The sequence below is a fragment of the Leptodactylus fuscus genome, chromosome 9, assembly GCF_031893055.1.
Source record: "Leptodactylus fuscus isolate aLepFus1 chromosome 9, aLepFus1.hap2, whole genome shotgun sequence".
Classification (NCBI taxonomy): domain Eukaryota; kingdom Metazoa; phylum Chordata; class Amphibia; order Anura; family Leptodactylidae; genus Leptodactylus; species Leptodactylus fuscus.
The window spans coordinates 30,228,436-30,248,305 of record NC_134273.1 but is presented as its reverse complement, the minus strand read 5'-3'; the positions used below and the strand labels follow the sequence as shown (position 1 = coordinate 30,248,305).

Sequence of the window (19,870 nt, the reverse complement as noted above, 5' to 3'; positions counted from 1 at the left end):
AATGAATAGTCTGGACTTGTAACCTTTGCTCTTTAGAAACAGAATTACTCAAGAAAAAAAAAAATCTTGCAGTCAAAATATATATAAAAAAAATATGATTGTATAATAAATCCAAACCATTATTTCTTTAGTGCTTGGTGAAATTTTTACGTTATTGTAGTTTCTTACATATCCTATGGCCAGTATGGGTAATAAATTAAGACATTTTGAACCAAATGGAGTGATGGAAGCAAAAAATAAATTTTACACTACAACATGGAAGTGTGAATTACTCAAAAAAAAAAAAAATTGACAAAAGAAAATATGCTGCTGCCTTGGTAAAAAAAAAAAAAAATTCTAAGTGTTTTGTATTTCATTTAGGGATATTTTATCCAAATTGACACATTTATGGGGCTTCTTATTATAAATAAATTTAGATTGATAAGTAATGCCCTTTTGAAAAAATTTTTTTTTTAGAAAGCTGGCTTCAAGTGCATTATATTTTTGTACCTTTAGTACCGCTCACTTTCCTCTCTACCCTACAGCTCATGAACCATTTATCAATATTTTGAACTCACCCCTCTTAAACCTGACACCAAATTGTTAAGAACGCGTAAAATGTATCCATATAAAAATGCCAAAAAAAGGGGATTTTGTTTTCTTAAAATAAAAAAACTTCCAAATCTAATGATTTTTTTGAAATAAAAAGGAAACATTGCCTAGGTAAATGTGTAAATAAATACATACATTTAATTACTGGCAGTATTTAGGGTTATATTTACATATAGTCACAAAAGCTTTGAAATAGAAAACAGCAGACCACACATTTCCCATAAATGTAACCATATTGTATGTAAAGTGTATAGGATTAATAGTAGGTAAAACTATGACTTGTTCTTAAAAACTGCATATAATGACTTTGCAATATTAAAATGGCTTAGCTCACGAAGGACCTTAAAATTACTAAATACAGCATGAGATACAAATGTATTTTTTTTTCAATGACTGGGTCAAAAAAAAAAAAATTGCAAAATAGATCCTAAAGGTGAAATTGTAAAAATAAATGGTCAGTACTTTCCCCATTTTTTTTTTCAACCAGTATATTTAGAACGCTGAAGGTATAATGAGTAGGATGAATACATCGATATTGAATTAAAATGCCTGAATTAAACTGGTACGTTGTCTGATAACAATGTGTTATGAATAGGTTAACGTATAAGAATTTATGCATAATACAAAGTGCAATCCCAACATCTCCAGAGGTATCACACAACAAATAGTAGTTCCTAATATGAAAATAAAATGTCAGAGAAAAAAAAAAAATCTCTGTATCTAAACTTCCGAACTGTGAAACTTTTTGGAGTGAATTCTCCATAAACCATTAAACACAATTTTTTTTTTATTTAATATAAAAAAACACAGCTTGTCTTCATCCATCTGCATCCCTCTCATCCATATAAACCTACTATACATGTTCTAGATCCCGAGCGCTTCAGTCTTAGTTCATCTAATTTATATACTTTTTTTAAAAAAACAAAAAAGTCTTTATTTTTGTAAATAAATATTTTCAGTTCATTTTTTTTTCCCAAGAAAAGGCTGTGTGATATGAAGAAAAATAGATCCGGTTGCTGTCTGCTTGCAACTCCTAAGTGACCTCTATAAATTAAAGCGGATATTTAGTATTGTTCATAGTCATTTCCTTTGCGTCTTACTTGCATACAAACTGGTCGACGATCTCGGTGCATTTCTTGCATTTGACATAACAGCACCAGTGAAACTTGCAGTGACATCTCTCAGTCTGTACTGTTTTGAACTGGTCATATCCTCTACCACAGCACATGAGCTCACAGCCGTCCATGCCCTCTGACGTTTTATTGCACAGCCTTCCCTGGGTTCCTAAAGAACCAGTGCTTTCATTGCGTACACAATAATCCGGACTTGGATCTATGTAAACCAGATCGAACTGAGTTGGACTGTTGAACTTGTTGTTGATTTGCACCAATTTGCCCCGAGTATTGAGTTTCATGGCTGCGGCACTGTCATACTTCTCCTTCAGTAGATCTCCCACTTTCCGGAAGTCAGCTAGTTGTAGCCAACAAGTCTTAAGACTGCAAGAACCAGAGACTCCATGACATTTGCAGGCCACGTCCGCCAAAGTACTTACTGCCTGTAAAGAGAGACAAAGTTTAGTGCCATGGCTATAGAAGCTTACAGACAAGACATTAGACACAGACTAATTGGTCATAAAATTAGCAGCCGAGTTATTTCCATCCCAGAATTCATACTAGGGATAGCTAAAGGTTTATCCAAACTATTTTTAAAAGAAATTCTTTACTGTATTTGTTTCCATCTATCTTCATCTGCTGGGGGTCTATTACAAGCTAAATGAATATTTCCTTACATGAGCCTGTCCCCACCACACTTAACTCTTTTAACCATTCCATACTACAGACGTAACACCTTCACATAATGTACAGATTCTCTTTTAGGAGATACAACAATAGGGGAATCTCCTAGAAAAAAAAAAAAAAAAAAGAATACAAATATAGAGAATATGCTAGTTCTCTATGAAGGAAAAAAGAAAACTTGTTGTAACACCCCTTTTTGGAAAGTAGATCCCAATGACCTATAAGAAACTGGTTTTGGCGGAGATATTTGGGGTTGGCTTTAAACAAGTCTGTCACCAGAACCCAGCATATCAACCAGCCCGTGGATAGGTAGGGTCACCTGAATCGTAGTGTGTTCCCCTTGTGAATCGATGCCTCCGTTGCCGAGAAATCGCTGTTCTTGTCGATAAGCAAATTGTCTCTTTGGATCAAAGATGGCATTGCGGCTGATCTCTTTGCAATGGCAATACTATTGTTGCTCCAAAGAGCTAATGTGCATATTGGCAAGGAAGGAAATATCTCGTCAATGGGGCAGTGATTGACTATTTGATTTTGGTGATTCTAATATATGTATCTATAGGGCTGGTTCTCGTGACGGACTAACTTTGATCCCAGACAATGTCACTAGGTTTCTGAAAAATTAGGCATTTAATTGTACCTTCCAAAAAGGTGGCGCTAGGCCAAGTTTTCCCTTTATCATCAAGGAGGACTTGTTTATATATTATTTTCCGAGCATTTTTAGCACAACATGTATGGTCTAACAATATACAAAATTAAATGTTGCCTGCAAAGGCAGTCTCCTGAAGGAGACACAGTACCCCTTCTGACTCCATAAGGAAGAAATAGCCTCTCCAGCGCCACCAAGTCCCTCATAGGTAGTGCTCTTTAAAAAAATATGTAAGAACAGGAAATGTGGTAAAATTAAAGCAAAAAAAGAAAAAAAAAATGGCCCCTTCCCTCTATATATTCCAACTATTCCCACATGTTTTTGTTTATTTTGCTGCAATGATCAAATGCCATATACGGCCTCGTGCACATGACATAAATATGTAGGCAGAATCTCTCCCAATGGGGGAAGACGATGCTCTGTTCCAATTATTATAGAGCAGGTCCGATCCTGTATGAAATTGGTCAAATAAGCTACATGAACACGACCGTGTGTGCACTCCAAAGGGGAACCATTGCACCCATTCACTTTCCTCAGTGGTGAAGGCTGCATTTCCACACCAGATCACTAGGACAGTGATTGACTACAGTCACCAAAGCCATAAGTGTATATCAGGTGAACAATTGTTATTTATATACGTTATCACTTTTCCTGCTCTTACACATTATTACTTAGCCTAGATGCACATCTTAGTGGGAGTCTCCATTGGAGACTTCACTGCAGACACCACTGAAAATTGCTGGAGAGCAAAGTCCTGCATGGAGGACGTTTCACTCTTATGGTTTCTGTATAAAGAGGGCAGACACCCAATAAAAGTCATTAAAGTCTATGGGGTCCATGGGCACTCACTGTTTTAGCTGCCCAGCTCTCAGTCACTTAGGTCCCCTGCTGGACCCGAATGACAGACCCATGCATGCATGTGAACCTAGCCTTACATTGTGGACAATCCCTTTTAAAAGGGGCTCTAGCAGCAAAATCATGTTGATAGAGCCCCACATATGCGTAAATAGCCTTTAAAAGGCTATTCAGGCACCGTAAATGTTATATTAAACTACCCCCCCCCCCCCCCCCCGTTTTAAAATAAAACCCTAAAACAGAATGTGATAAACTTACCCATCGTGCAAGGAGGGCGGGCATTCAGGGTCCGCCGTCTTCTTCAGCCACGCCTCCTCTTCCTGCGATGTTCGCGAGTAAGACGGGACCCGAGGACATCGCAGGAAGAGGAGGTGTGGCTGAAGAAGATGACGGACCCTGAATGCCAGCCCACCGTGCATGATGGTTAAGTTTATCACATTCTCTTTTAGGGTTTTATTTTAAAACGGGGGGTGGGGGGGTGGGGGGGTAGTTTAATATAACTTTAGCGGTGCCTGAATAGCCTTTTTAAAGGCTATTCACGCATATATGGGGCTCTATCAGCATGATTTTGCTGATAGAGCCCCTTTAAATTGTACCTTAACTCTAACTGGTTAAATAACAATGCCCTTTTATCCCTGTATAATCAAAATCGCCCTTTATTTTTGGAAGTTTCTTCCCATCTCTGAAAGTTGCCAGAAAAATTGCCAATGGTACATTATTTCCAAGACTAATAAAGCAGACATGTCTATAAACTGCAATAAATAGTACTTTCATCTGTCTAATAATGAAATCAAACAGATACTGAAGTGGTTGTAACAAGTATAAAAGTGTTCAGCTTCAATTTGTTTTTGGTCATTTGTAGTGTTTATGCAGTATTCAGACCAGACTTTACCATATGGGGCAGTACCAAGTGATATTTTTTTGCAATGTAGCTCATGCCACCTGATCTATACTAGTCAAACTCACAGCTCATAGCGTCTGGCTTTCCCCACACACAAGAATTATGACTTTCCCTGTACATGTTCAAACTGGAGAAGCTGTCAATAAGTGCGTGGGTAGATAGGCCAGACTCACTGTCTCTGTCTGCGAGTCCAACCAATATTCATAGGACTTGCTGCTCTTCGACTAAATCATAAAATGCTATCACCCTGCACATTGCTGTGCTCAGCAGCACCCGCTCTATTACAGGCTACCCTCAGCCAAGGACACTTGACAAGTCTTCTTCAACTTTACTTTATAGCAGCTTGCTGGAAATTAAACTTTAAGATACCAATTTCTACAATACAATGAAGTAGCAACATAAAAAAAAAAAAAATCTGTTTCACAACTTCTTGCCTAAGTTTTGGGGCCTTGACTTTACAAAATGTAAACTGTGTACTTAATGGGGAGAGGTTCCTTCTGCAGTAAGTTGGCTTACCGCCAAACCGAACAGCAAGGAGGAGGAAGGAAGACAAGGCTGAAATCCTGAGATTTGAAAAATTCTCTATTTAACTTGTAATATGTTACAAAATAGGAAGAAGAAGAAGAAGAAAAAAAAAAAGGAAAAAAAAAAAAAAAGGAGCGAGAGGTGTTGAGATTATGTTTTTGAGAATTTTCTTTATTGTTCCTCTATAGGAACGAACATCCCTATTATGTTAATGCGGTACAATTCTGCTCAATGGATTGAACACTTGACTTCCTAATTTTTATTTGTTCTTTAACAGGACCTTTCACTACCTCCACCAACTCAAGATCTTATCAGGCTTCAATAGGCTTTTTTTTCTGATTCTGGTACAGTTGGAATTTTTTCTCTAGCCTGCACCATTCCTGAGCAATCAGGGTAGTTAGTTTTGGTGCTAACTAGACTCTCAAATGTCAAATGGGTGGTGTCAAGCAGGAGTGGGCATGGGGGTTTGACTTAGCTCTAATCCGAGACCGACCATACCATATCTCACCCCCCCCCCCCCCGCCCCTCTGCCTGACACCACCCACTTGACTTGTCAGATATTGGTGGTCTTGATTTCACAAGCCCTTTATCCATTTTTTTATTGCGTTTTTGAGAATTTGCAAATCTTGGCTTGAGCCAATTTCACAAAATGGTCTTGTGTACTAAATTTTTGACTGAAATGGCTTGCATGTGGATATGGGTTTTGGTCTAAAACTATGTAAATATATTTAGCGTAGAAATGTTCTTTATATACGTACTCTTCATAATCAAATCCGATCATAAAGCCAACGTGCACATTGTGGATAATCCTATGTAGCTTTGCGTGTTATGACTAAAAGTTTGCAGCTCTGCTGGTTCCTCTAACTATGATGATGCTTTACTGCGCCTATAAAGATGAATTATTAAACTTTATAGAGGCCACTGTTTATCATCAAATAGAGGATTAGCCATGTGTTAGAGAATGGGGATAACCTATAATTTAGACCTTCATAAAAGTCAAAATGGTTATGTCTAGACTTTGGTCTCCCAACAAATGGGTTATAAAGAAAATCCCTATAGCATGGTGTTAAATAGAAAATAACCTAGACATAATAAAGAGCCAGCAATGTTGCAATCCATTATTTCCTGGCACTCCCAAATTGCCCAGTCATGAAAATTAATTAGAAGTAGAATTTCCACCCAAAAACCTAAAGCTTTGGATGGAATTTCAGCTATCTGAAAACCCAAGTCTTAGCTCATTTGGGATCACCAGTGGACAAGTTCAATTAAATTAGTTGTAACTAGGACTGTGGAGTCTGAGTTGTGGTTAGTTTTGGGTGAAGTCGGAAAAAAAGTTATTTTTAATTATATTGTGCAATATTATAGAATTAATTCGATACAGAGCTTGTTGCATACTTTCTTTCTTAGGAAGGATTAGTTAGGCTCACTTTTTAGCATGCCAGTCCCTTTGTTCTCCTGGGAGATGAGGCCCGGTTCACATCAGCATTTGGGTTTCCATTCAGGGAGTCTGCTTGGGGACCCCCGAACGAAAACCTATATGCATTAAAAGCGTTTACCTGGGACACCCTCAGAACCCACAGACTATAATGGGGTCCATGTGGTTTCTGCTTGATTTCGATATGAAAAATGCAGAGAGAAAAGTCCTTCAAGCAGCATTTTTCTCTCCACGTCTCATGTGGAAACCACACGGACCCATTATAGTCTATAGGTTCCGTGTGGTTTCCTACGGGGGAAGGGGGGTCTCCAAGCGGACTCCCCAAACGCTGATGTGAACCGTGCCCAAGCCACCACTAGAGATGTCTGGAGGCAGTTTACAATCTTCTCCCTATGGAGAACAAATGCATGATCAGCAGAATAGAGTGTACACGTGTTTGGGGGAGGCAGGAGGACTATCTACTGAAGGTGTATGGTGAGCGTTAGAGGCTGGCAAGACCTAAAAATTGACACTTAATCTACAAACTGTACAGTGGTGTAGAGATTAGGGTGCAGAACCATCAGTCACACTAAGGTTATCACACCTGGGCCGAAGAGATTTTGTGGAAATGGGGGGGGGGGTGTTGGTCCAAAAATCCTGTTGGTCATGTGACAGATCTCATCAAACTGGTTCAATTAACTCCTCTAGTAAGAAGAGACATGTGGACTGTATGGCAGTATGTCATGCAGCTGGAGATGAACGGAATTTTTTCGATTTGGTAGAGATCTTTCTAAAGGACTTTTTCTCAACAGAAATGGTGGGAGTCCCTAAGCCCCCCATTTAGGTGAATCTTGCTTAAAGGTTTAATAATTATGACACTACTTAGAAGTGGTCTACCATGGTTTTCAAATACTGACATTTAACCTGCTTAGTGACTCCTAACCTAACTACATGATATATCGTAAGCTGACCACACTCACTGGAAGACATAGAAGTATATTGGGCAAATAGGACATTATGTAAGACTGTATGGCCACATTCACATTTTGATACATGCGTACCGTCAGCGTTTTCCGTATTATCACTACTTAATGATTTTTAGGACAGGCTTCATCCACGGTTGATCTATCCTAAATTTTCTACTATATAGGATCCATGAAAAAAAATTAATGGACCCACAGATCATATGGATCAAAATAGGACTTTTTTCCCCACAGACTCGCAGTCTAAAAAAAAAAATGGACATCTGAATGAATACAAAAATAAAAAATTATGATTAGAATGATTTACAGCCCATGGTTAACACCACACATGTTAAAAAAGGATGTATGCATGACACCAGGGGAGGAAAAAAACAAAAACTAGGGGTGGACAAAAATACATGATATTAAAAGGGATGATCCATCTGTAACATCCTGCTGTTTAAGAAAAGTAACAGCGCCATATACATTAGATAATCTGCGACTACTGACCAAATTGGGCTGTGGCCCCACGTTGTAGAGAAGCCGCTTTGCTGTTGCATATTTTGCTGCAGTTTAGAATTTTAGATAGGTGGGGGTCCATGTTAAGCATAGGCCATCCAGTTTCAAACAGTGGATAACCCCATTAATGTTATTCGAAGCTGGTGATTTTGGTGGAAGTGGCCGATTATCTGATGTGTATTGGGCTGTCCTCACTGCCCTCCCAGAGCAGATATTTGGGAGAAAAGGGGCCGGCTGCTGGATTACAAAACATACTAAATGTATTTGTTCTCAGGAAAGATAAAATGCTACTAGAGATAACAACTAATGTAATCCTGTCTCTTTATTGAGAACGTCTGCATGCTCTGCCTAGAAGAGCATGAGTGTACATACGGGAAGTCAAAAGGAATACCTGGTGGCCAAACAAGGGTTTAGCCAACAATTGTCTAAAGTGTATGGCTACCATTAGCCCTTGTAGTTGAGAAGGGAAATAATATTGGTTTTCCTCCCCATATTATAATTTGCTCATGATATTGCATTTTGTGTTTGGGAAGCCCTACGGGGGTTACCCTGCTCTGGGGGACAGGCCAGATTCTGGGACTACTTTTCCAGTGCAGAGCTTCAGTACACCAGACAGCGCCTTCTGCTTCCGGCTCCATCAGTTGGTTACAGAACAGTCAGTACAGCTGATATGTGTGGGGTCCTGATGTCGGACCCTCACCAAGCAAAGCTGTCTTAGTCGCCCCTAGCAACAGACCACAGCTTTCATTTTCAATTTGGCTCCTGAAAATAAAATCTACATTGTGATGGGTGGCTATGGACAACTAAGAATGGTGCTGTTAGACAGTGTAATAAGTTTGCTCCTATAGGGCAGTGACAACCCCTCAATAATTCACAAGTCTTACATAACTGATGCCACCATGAATGTTATACAATGTCCACGTTATGCCACATATTATTCAGTACTTGGGGAAAATAAAAAATAAGGAGGATTTTGGTGGACCAGAAGATTTTCTGACTGACAGTGAGACATGTCATTTTCTAGGTATTAGACTGAGTTCACACTAGCGTCTCCTTTCCATTGTTTGGGTGCATCAGGGGACCCCAGCAACAGAAAGGCAATGCACTAACGCAGGAGTAATACATAGACCCCATAGACTATAACTGGGTCCATTGAGAGTCCATCAGAAGAGGAAAAAGTCCTCCATGCAGGACTTTTTCCTCTTCCACATGTCAGGTGGGCACTGCTACTAAGTCTCCAAAAGAGACTCTGACGCAGCCCTAAAAGGATTGTCTCATGACTGTGCTGTCTCATTAGGGAATATGGACATCCTAGAGGGGCTGACCATTCACGATTCTCTACTATTAGCCATAATGAAGACCCCCTTTTTGGAAGTTGTTCCTGTTCTAGCAGGCTAGAGCCACCCTTACATTACATGGACCATGGCCATACTCATGAAAGAAAATGCTCCTGACCGAATGCTGTCCAGGTGATAGCTGCTACATTTTGTATCATGATAGGCCACCCTCTATGACACAAACACCAACTACCCACAGTGTCGGGGAGAGGATAAGAAGGGATGTCCCCATCTCGGCACTTGTGGCTATAGAAGTAAGATTTGCCATTAATACCCAATTAATGCAGTTATTTAAAAACAGGGATCCCCTGACCCTCATCATGTGGCCACCACAAAAGATGAGGTGGCTACACACACACCCGTCTCTTTATTCACTTGCAAATATAGCAGAGGAGGGATCTGTCAATTTTCTGAATTCCCATACAAGTAAATGGAGAAGCCCACAGATGTGCATTCTTCCCTTCTTTGAGAGATGGGTAGGGAGTCAGGGGACCTCCATTCTTGAGACGGAGGCAGACATTATCAGACATTCATGGCATATACTATGGATATTGCCCTGCAGGCCTTAGATATGGATAGATATATAGGATAGATAGCTTGCAGCAAACCCTATAGAGGGAAGTATAGGACCTATACGAATTTTCCTTTTTTATATATATAACCAAGAGAGTTTCTATTCACTAGGCTGCAAACAAGGAATTGTGGATTAGAGATTAGAAACTGGTTATTCAGTGGATACGTTTTATGTATCCTGAATTTCTGAGGCATCAGATTCAGCATATCTAAAATAGACACCAGACAAGAGACAAGGGCGCAGCAATGAAATACTAGGCTGCCATGTCGTCCTTGAAGACCTACAGCCTGTGAAGCCAGTGACCAGAGGTTTATAAATCAAATGGACCACATCTGAGGGCCCTGGCAAAGGTTACACCCAAGACAGGATTTAAGCTAACCCACGTCGCCCAGGGGCTAAGGTCGAGAGGATGACAGAGGCAGCACAACACTACTACTGTATGTTCCTACTGTATGCAAGTCTTTATTTATATCACAGCGTTAACCCTTAAAGCACAGACACTAATAACATGCTATTAGACTTCCCACCAACAACCCTTCTATTCACAGGATAGGGGATAAATGTCTGACTGCAAGTGGTTCAATAGCTGGGAACCCAAGGATCTCACGAACGGGGATTCCCAAGGACCCTTTATGTATGGAATGGTGGTAGTGACTGCCATGGGATTGATAAAGTGCTGAATTTGGCTACTGTATCTCCTTTAGAAGTAAATAGTACAACGGCCACACATGCATGCTACCACCCTATTCACACAGAGGATTTGTGACATCTCAATCAAATTCTACCCAGATTCTGCTTCTCCATTGGTGGGGTAGTTACATGAAGAAGAACCTGAGGCAAGTCAAATATCTCCTCGTTTTTGAAATAGGGAGCCATAATGTGCCTCTTCCCAATATTAGGAGGCCAATGCTATAAACAATACATTATAGTCGGGGGGCCTGGTACAGATTTTGCAATGGGGCCCAGGAGCTTCATACAAACTACTGCAGAGATGAAGCAAGTACCTTGGCAATAGCAAAGAGCAGAAATTTAGGTTATATTCCAATGGTGGATTTTGCAGTGGGACTTGCCATACAAAATGCACCATGGACATCTTCCTACCAGACCCCGCTCCCATTCCCTTCAGTAGAACATCAATGATTGGGTTGGGAGCTTTTCCCGCTAACTTAAAAAATTCAAGGCAGGTGGGAAAATCCCAAGTGGCAGAAGGAGGTACTGCCGATGGGTAAAACTTTAACTGCATTAATATAACTTCTTACCCTCCGTCCAGCTTCATTGTTGTGTAAGTTCATCAGGATCCTGGCGTTATCATAGCTTCCCTTCTGGTAGATTTTCTCTCTTTCCCTGGCATCCACAAATTCCTTAGCAAATCTGTAGCCATAGTCTAGATTATCCCCGCAGCCACCCCACAGCCAGTCCCGGGGTAGATCCTTTGGACGGGCTGCCCTGCTGCATCCACAGGTTGAGAGCTCCCCCTCTCTGCAGGCCCTGCTCACTGCATTCACTACTCCTGCAGCACTGACCGCATAGGTGAATGCCGTCTCTCTACTCCCTGCAAAACAAGAGAGGAAATGTAGAAATTAATACAGTTAGTCCTAAAATACCATAATCTAGTTCATATATATTATATACACATACAAAATATATACAAGCATAATATTCATCATTAAAGGGGTGGACTGTTGTAGTGAATTGTGGACAACTCCTTTAGTATTAAGAGACTAAAAGACTTGTCTTATGTAAACAGCTCCTCTGTTCCTGCGATTACCAAGAGGTGACAACCACTAAACCACTGCAGCCTTCATATTCACGGCTGGTATACAGTCCTATGAAAAAGTTTGGGCACCCCTATTAATCTTAATCATTTTTTGTTCTAAATATTTTGGTGTTTGCAGCAGCCATTTCAGTTTGATATAGCTAATAACTGATGGACACAGTAATATTTCAGGATTGAAATGAGGTTTATTGTACTAACAGAAAATGTGCAATATGCATTAAACCAAAATTTGACCGGTGCAAAAGTATGGGCACCCTTATCATTTTATTGATTTGAATTCCCCTAACTACTTTTTACTGACTTACTGAAGCACAAAATTGGTTTTGTAACCTCAGTGAGCTTTGAACTTCATAGCCAGATGTATCCAATCATAAGAAAAGGTATTTAAGGTGGCTAATTGCAAGTTGATCTCCTATTTGAATCTCCTCTGAAGAGTGGCATCATGGGCTACTCAAAACAACTCTCAAATGATCTGAAAACAAAGATTGTTCAACATAGTTGTTCAGGGGAAGGATACAAAAAGTTGTCTCAGAGATTTAACCTGTCAGTTTCCACTGTGAGGAACATAGTAAGGAAATGGAAGACCACAGGGACAGTTCTTGTTAAGCCCAGAAGTGGCAGGCCAAGAAAAATATCAGAAAGGCAGAGAAGAAGAATGGTGAGAACAGTCAAGGACAATCCACAGACCACCTCCAAAGAGCTGCAGCATCATCTTGCTGCAGATGGTGTCACTGTGCATCGGTCAACTATACAGCGCACTTTGCACAAATAGAAGCTGTATGGGAGAGTGATGAGAAAGAAGCCGTTTCTGCACGTACGCCACAAATAGAGTTGCCTGAGGTATGAAAAAGCACATTTGGACAAGGCAGCTTTATTTTGGAAACAAAAATTGAGTTGTTTGGTTATAAAAAAAAAAGGCGTTATGCATGGCGTCCAAAAAGAAACAGCATTCCAAGAAAAACACATGCTACCCACTGTAAAATTTGGTGGAGGTTCCATCATGCTTTGGGGCTGTGTGGCCAATGCCGGCATCGGGAATCTTGTTAAAGTTGAGGGTCGCATGGATTCCACTCAGTATCAGCAGATTCTTGAGAATAATGTTCAAGAATCAGTGACGAAGTTGAAGTTACGCCGGGGATGGATATTTCAGCAAGACAATGATCCAAAACACCGCTCCAAATCCTCAGGCATTCATGCAGAGGAACAATTACAATGTTCTGGAATGGCCATCCCAGTCCCCAGACCTGAATATCATTGAACATCTGTGGGATGATTTGAAGCGGGCTGTCCATGCTCAGCGACCATCTAACTTAACTGAACTTGAATTGTTTGTCCAAAATACCTTTATCCAGGAACTGATTAAAAGCTACAGGAAGCGACTAGAGGCTGTTATCTTTGCAAAAGGAGGATGTACTAAATATTAATGTCACTTTTCTGTTGAGGTGCCCATACTTTTGCACCGGTCAAATTTTGGTTTAATGCATATTGCGCATTTTCTGTTAGTACAATAAACCTCATTTCAATCCTGAAATATTACTGTGTCCATCAGTTATTAGATATATCAAACTGAAATGGCTGTTGCAAATACCAAAATATTTAGAACTAAAAATGATTAAGATTAATAGGGGTGCCCAAACTTTTTCATAGGACTGTAGGTACCAAATCTTTTTGGCCAAGCACATGCTTTAAAGCAGACAATGCCTATAATGGAGATAACACAACTCAGCTCACTTTGATGGTAACAAAAAACTTGCTCTAGCACCACCTTTTGGAATATAGTTCCCTAAAGATAAACACCTGGGGGTTTTAAGTTTGTTTTTTCCCCCCTATCTCAGATAATATCCCTAGGATTCCTCAAACCAATACATTGCCTCCAGACAGAAAGCGGTTTCGGGGTTACTACCAAAGCAGGGTACTGATTTGGGTAGGTACCCTGCTTTGGTAGTAACCCTGAAACCGAGGTCATAATAGACATGGTTCAGTGTGTAGAGTCTAACCAAACCATACATGCCCTACTAGGTATTCTGGGAAAGGAATATGAAAATGAGTTCACCTAGGTGGAAAAAAAGGAAAATTTGCTGTAGTTAACTTCCAAGGGGTGGTGCTAGAGTAAGTTTTCCCTCTAGGAAAACCTATATTCTTTCCCCAGAAATCCTAGTAGAGCATGTATGGTCTGTGAGGCTCTACACACCACAAGGTGATCTGCTATGGCCATGTCTCCCTATGGAGATATAGACCCCCTACTGCCCTATAAGACATATACTTGGATGGTTACATTACCCATAATGAGGGTCATCCTTAGCCTCAGCAGATGGCAGGGTGCACGCAGCTAGGGAGCCCATGAGTGTCCTGTTAAGCACGTTCTATACCTTCTTTTATTTTAAAGTGATATATTGCTTAAAAAGAAGACCTGCTATATAAGGTTTTTTAAAAAAAAAAAAAAATTTAAACAGTTGGCAAAAAAGTTTGATGATTCAATATTCAATCTAAACATTAGGGCATTCTCAGATTACGCCCCCTAATAGGCACCTTTTGTAACTGCAGGTTAAAATAGTTTAGCCATTTTATCTGTTGATCAGAAGTGGAGAAGGTTCAAGGGGTGGAAGTGATTTTGGGCTTTTTCAAGGCTTTCTTCCCACACTAGTTCCCATTAAATGAAAACAAGATGATTTGAGAAGTTACATGTGCAGCGGGTTACAATAACTGCACTTAGCCGACTTTCCAAAATAAATGTCAGGCAGAAATAAAAACACGAGATCCTTAAATCTGATATCTTTTTTTTTTTTTCTCCCCCCCCCCACCCCGTTCCTTCCTATCAAACTTTGTGCCATCTCATTCTTACATTGAATTAAAATCATCTCAGTGTTTATCTCTAAATGGCCTTTAAAAGCATTGAAATGGAGAATTTAACCCGAAAGTCCGCAGAAGGTTTGTATTAAATTAAGAAACAAGTTCTGTTCACTTTGTGTAATGTGAGTGTTCTGTCTATATGAATGCCATATTGTCCGCAGTCCTATAGAAATGCCATAGGCCATCTGAAATCCAAGGAGAAAGTCATGATTCGGCAATGAATATAAACCGCTTCAACTAATCTGACCTCATAGAATTTATTGGAGTGTGAGGCGACCACAGCGTAATTCAGCTTAGAATTTTAAGATTAATAAATATTTAAGGTATAGACTTAGAAGATTTTTTTTACTTTTTAAATATGAGCCATTCGGGGGGGAAAAAAAGTGCTGAAACCTAAATTATATTGAAAAAAGTAAAATCCGTTTTTTGATATTTTTTTTCATATTTTTTCATATTCTCAGATAATTCAACTCATTTTTTACTTTTTTGGGGGAGGTGCTATCTTTCTTGTCCATTACTTTGTTTACATTTGATCTTCTGTCTTCCTTCTTAGGCTAAGGCCCAATGTAGAGAAACACAGCGAAAAAAAAAAAAGTAGCCAGAATGGAGTTGTACTTTTTTCTGCAGCGTTTTACATTGAGATTTTGCTTTTTTTTTTTTAGATTTTGAATTTTTTCTTCCCCTATTAAATCTATAGAAAAACGCTTGATTTTCAAAAACACATGAAAATACAGTTTTTCTTAGTTTTTTTTTTTTTTGCTCCCCGCAATTTGTGGATCAGATTAAATTAAATCTCCTTCACTTTGTTGGTAATGTAAAACACAGCGTTCTTTTTTTTTTTCCACTGCAGTCAAAAAAAGTTGCGTTTTTGCAATACTATGTGGGGCCTTAAGCTAAGGCCCATTCACAGCTGCAATATCTATCTATCTATCTATCTATCTATAAAAATTTAAAATTTCTGTTTGCAGTTAGCTTTTGTTCTATTATTGTGTCTGTTTTTGTTCTATATATTACGTTTTCTGTTTTATCAATTTTTGTTCAGTTTTTTTTCAAAAAAAATTTTTTTTATGTAATGTTACTGATATACAGATGATAAAATAAAACACCACCACTTATCAAATACACACTTGTACTACACATACACCAGAACATGCATTTTAAATTTCACCTACTCAATGGGCACAATGGGCTAAAAAAATTCCCCCCCCCCCCCCCCAGGAAAAAAAAAAAAGTACCCAAATGTATCCAGTGGAACGTTACATGTAGAAAAAGTTGAGCCCATAAAAAAATGGAATTGTGGATTAAACCATTTTAATGCATTGGCAGAGATTTTTATATGAACGATACAGAAGTAATACAGATTAGTAATGCCCAAGTGTGACTGTGGCCTAATGTATATATTTGTTTTTGTTCTTTTTATTCTTTTTTTATATAATGGATTGTAATATAAACCACTTATTTTTTTCCAGTCCATTGTAAAATACACATATATTTCTTCTTGTTTAACCACATTTGCCATAATACATGGAAGCAACAGATGAAATTGAAGATAAAACCCCAGTTTTCACATTTTTTCACCCCATTACAATCGGCTCCCTTTGTATTTTTATATAAAATAAGTGTCAAATTTACACCGGGAAACAATTGTGAAAGTATTAGATGATTTTTATATCCAAGACAGATGCACATAATGAAAAGTTTCACTATGTAACATAGAAACATATTTCAAGTTAAGGGGGAAAAAAAAAAAGAAAAATTGGCTGGAGTGAAATATTATAGCATGAAATGCGCGTAGCCGCGTAGGCCCTAGATGTGGCCTTCTGACAAAGAATACACGATATTATTTATCCGCACATGCACGCACTTGGGATAGGAAAATATACAATGTACAATCTTTGATAATTGTATGAGACATGTGGAGACATATTGATATATGGAATTACCAAAAATCGCAGCAAAGTGCCTACAAAAGCACATTAATTCTGTAATGCAGATCATCTTTAAAGCCCAGCAATTTTACATTTCAGCTAATTTCCCAGAAATAAAATCATACAAGCGGCTCCCCCCTTTATGAAACTTAAATATAGTCTGAGAGTCCAGTTTCTTGCAGGGGATGAATAGTCTCTTCTCTGTCCCAGGCTGGGACGCCGCCTCCAAATACCTATTAAGCCCTCTTAGCGCAGCAGTTAGTGTAAGTGGCTAATTGCCCTTATAAATTACTTCTTGTTTAAGAAATAGCTTTATGCCCGGATATTAGCAAGATCTGAAATCCAGAAAGAGAGTCTGGAGCCTTCAACACCAGAAAATCCCTCAGGATTCAGACTGTCACAACCTGCAAGGAGGATCCTTTAAGATCAACCCAAGTGTAGAGCTGTACAAAAATGACTTTAACCCACGTGTAAACAAGATGGAACAGAGGGAGAGGAGACATGAGAGATGGGATCATGTAGCAACAAGGAGGTGTGAAAATGGGATAATACAATAATTCCCATAATAAGGTCATTAAACTGGGGCAGGAACCTGAGATCTCATATAGAACGAACAGTGTTACATTGCTTCATCCTCATTCATCTATAGGGGACAAGTGAGTAAGAGCACTTTCACACAGGCAGGGTTTTGATCAGGATTGGTTTGGGTATTTTCATGTTGTTTTTGAAGCCATAATAAGGTGCGGATCATAAAATGAAAAGGAATGATTTTTTTTTTGTTGTTTTTTTAAACCAGTCCTGGTTTTGGAGTTTGGCATGTGTGAATACACCCTAAGGAAGTTTACTGTAATCATAAGGACGCAAAGCACTGGGTGGATAAAGGGATGGATAAAAGAGCCACATCCATTACCATAGGATAGGAATTGTAGTGTCATCAGTAGTCACTGGATAGATGGATGAGTACATAGACAGACAGAAGAAATAAAGAATGGCTGCCAGCAAAGGACTTCATCCAATTCAGAAAAAAAAAATACCAGCACACCAAAAAATTCTAAGAAAAAAAAATACCGCTTTATTGACTCATCAGGTGCATCTCAGAGCTCTCTATGGGCCATTGCTTCAGAAAAGTCCCCTAAAATGTGGCACCTGAGGAGTCAATAAAGAGGAGTCACCTGTCCCTAAGAAGGTCTGGAGGTCTGCAATGTTTGTCTTTTATTAGATTGTTGGTTAAATATTTGTAAAGTAACATCACAATGTATACATTTATACTATATAGATGTAGTGTAAAATATAGACGTCTGTAAAATGGGATGGATGGATGGATAGATGGATAGATAGATAGATAGATAGATAGATAGATAGATAGATAGATAGATAGATAGATAGATAGGATACTATAATTGAATGCATTTGTCTGAGTATTTTCCATCTCTTACAGGCCATCACAATTTATGAATGTGTTGTAAATTTTGACATAAATAGATGTACTGTAAAATAAATATTTGCATTTTCTGTAAAATTAGATGGATGGATAAATAGACTGAATCACATACCAATTTATCACCCCTATAGTACCCACCACTGTGCCAATATCCATATATAGATTTACACCACAATGCCAGTATATAAATGTATAGAACATTCCACATAAATAATATTTGCATTAAAATCTTAAAAACAAAACCCCCACACACTTGCGATTTCCCTCGTCAGACATGTTCTTACCTATTTGCATGACTCTGCCAAACACCGAAGTGTTGTCCACTGTACTGCAGTTCCACCGCCTATGTCTGAACTGGTACTGACATTCTTTGATGCCGGTCTTTGCCCCCTCCCCGATATACTGCATGTGGTCCTGATAGAGCTGGCACAGCTTCTTCTGCCCCTGTGAGAGCCCCGATAACTGGCTGCACAGAGGTTGTGCCCCGATAATGTATACCTCTGGGAGCTGCACGGGGTTCATGGCCAGAGACCTGTACAGACACAGCATAGGTTAGCATTACTGCACATGCGATCTCATCGTTCACACGATCGACTTTATTCTACATGAGCTAGAGTCACTGGTAATGTGCAGCGCTGTATCAACCACGTGTGAGGTATACACACACACACACACATATATACACACACATACACTTGTATCTTTGCATGTATATTAGATATACATGTTTACACTGTACACAGCGATGAAGGACCTGCATAGTACAGCCACGATGTCATCATTCATACAATCTACTACAAACATACAGAATACTGTGCAATAGAACAACATATATTATGGCAAAGAAAAAGCTAAATGATTCAGGGTTACATCGCCCACAGTGTGTATACAAGGACGATCTGATTGTACATCTATCTACAGCAGATTGACTGACTGTACAACACAACGTGTGAGCTAGAAAAACACCAAATACATTACATAAAAAATAGGTTATAGTAAGAGAGTACAGATAATAATATAGTGCAGGACAACCACAAGTGCGATCTGATCGTTCATCCAACCTAAAGCAGATGCCAAGCAAATCTATTTCTATCTATGGAAGAAATATCCTAAAATCCTTAATGTTCTGATTTCTATCAAGTAGTCATACAACATAATAACAGGGCAAGACTATGAAATATAGCAGAGAAACAGAAATATTAGTGTCCTCACCACCATGAGCTGGAGTCCACCTGAGAGATGCAGGACAATGTCAGGAGGAGGACCAGGAGGTAACTAGAGATCATGGCTCCCCCAGGTACCCCAAAACCTCCTGCCCTCAGTAACAATCCCAAGGATGGCTGGAAAAGAGAGAGAAATTATACAGTGATATATACTCGTGTTAGCACATACAGTATAGGGAGCAGTGTTACATATATGATATATCTAGTACAGTTACATCATATAGATCGTACTGTTATATATAGAACATATAGATCTTACATATCATATATATAGTACAGTTACATATATAGTTATATATCATAGACATGATCATATAATCTATTTAAATATTAGATAATATTTAGATATTGCTAACAGTTTATAGGATATTTAGATATTATATATATTTGGTAATTACAGAGTTAAATATGATATTTAGTTACATATAATATTTAGATATTAAATGATAAATATTGACTGCAAATTATAAAACAAGCCAAAACATTAATAATAATCCAATAAAACCAGAAAAATAAAGGTATGAATGAATT

The 19,870-nt window shown here is 38.8% G+C and overlaps 1 protein-coding gene across 1 annotated transcript in view; it reads right to left on the bottom strand.

Moving 5' to 3' along the window:
- Positions 1–1,057: 1,057 nt before the first annotated feature.
- Positions 1,058–19,870, bottom strand: part of WNT5A (Wnt family member 5A) — a 23,835-nt gene continuing 5,022 nt past the window's right edge. Inside the window, exons 2-5 of the mRNA XM_075287426.1 lie at positions 19,329–19,456; positions 18,401–18,648; positions 11,380–11,672; positions 1,058–2,146 (exon numbers count right to left, since the gene is read on the bottom strand). Coding sequence (XP_075143527.1) covers positions 1,688–2,146; positions 11,380–11,672; positions 18,401–18,648; positions 19,329–19,456 — 1,128 coding nt within the window. The 3' untranslated portion in view covers positions 1,058–1,687. The remainder of the gene's footprint in view (positions 2,147–11,379; positions 11,673–18,400; positions 18,649–19,328; positions 19,457–19,870) is intronic.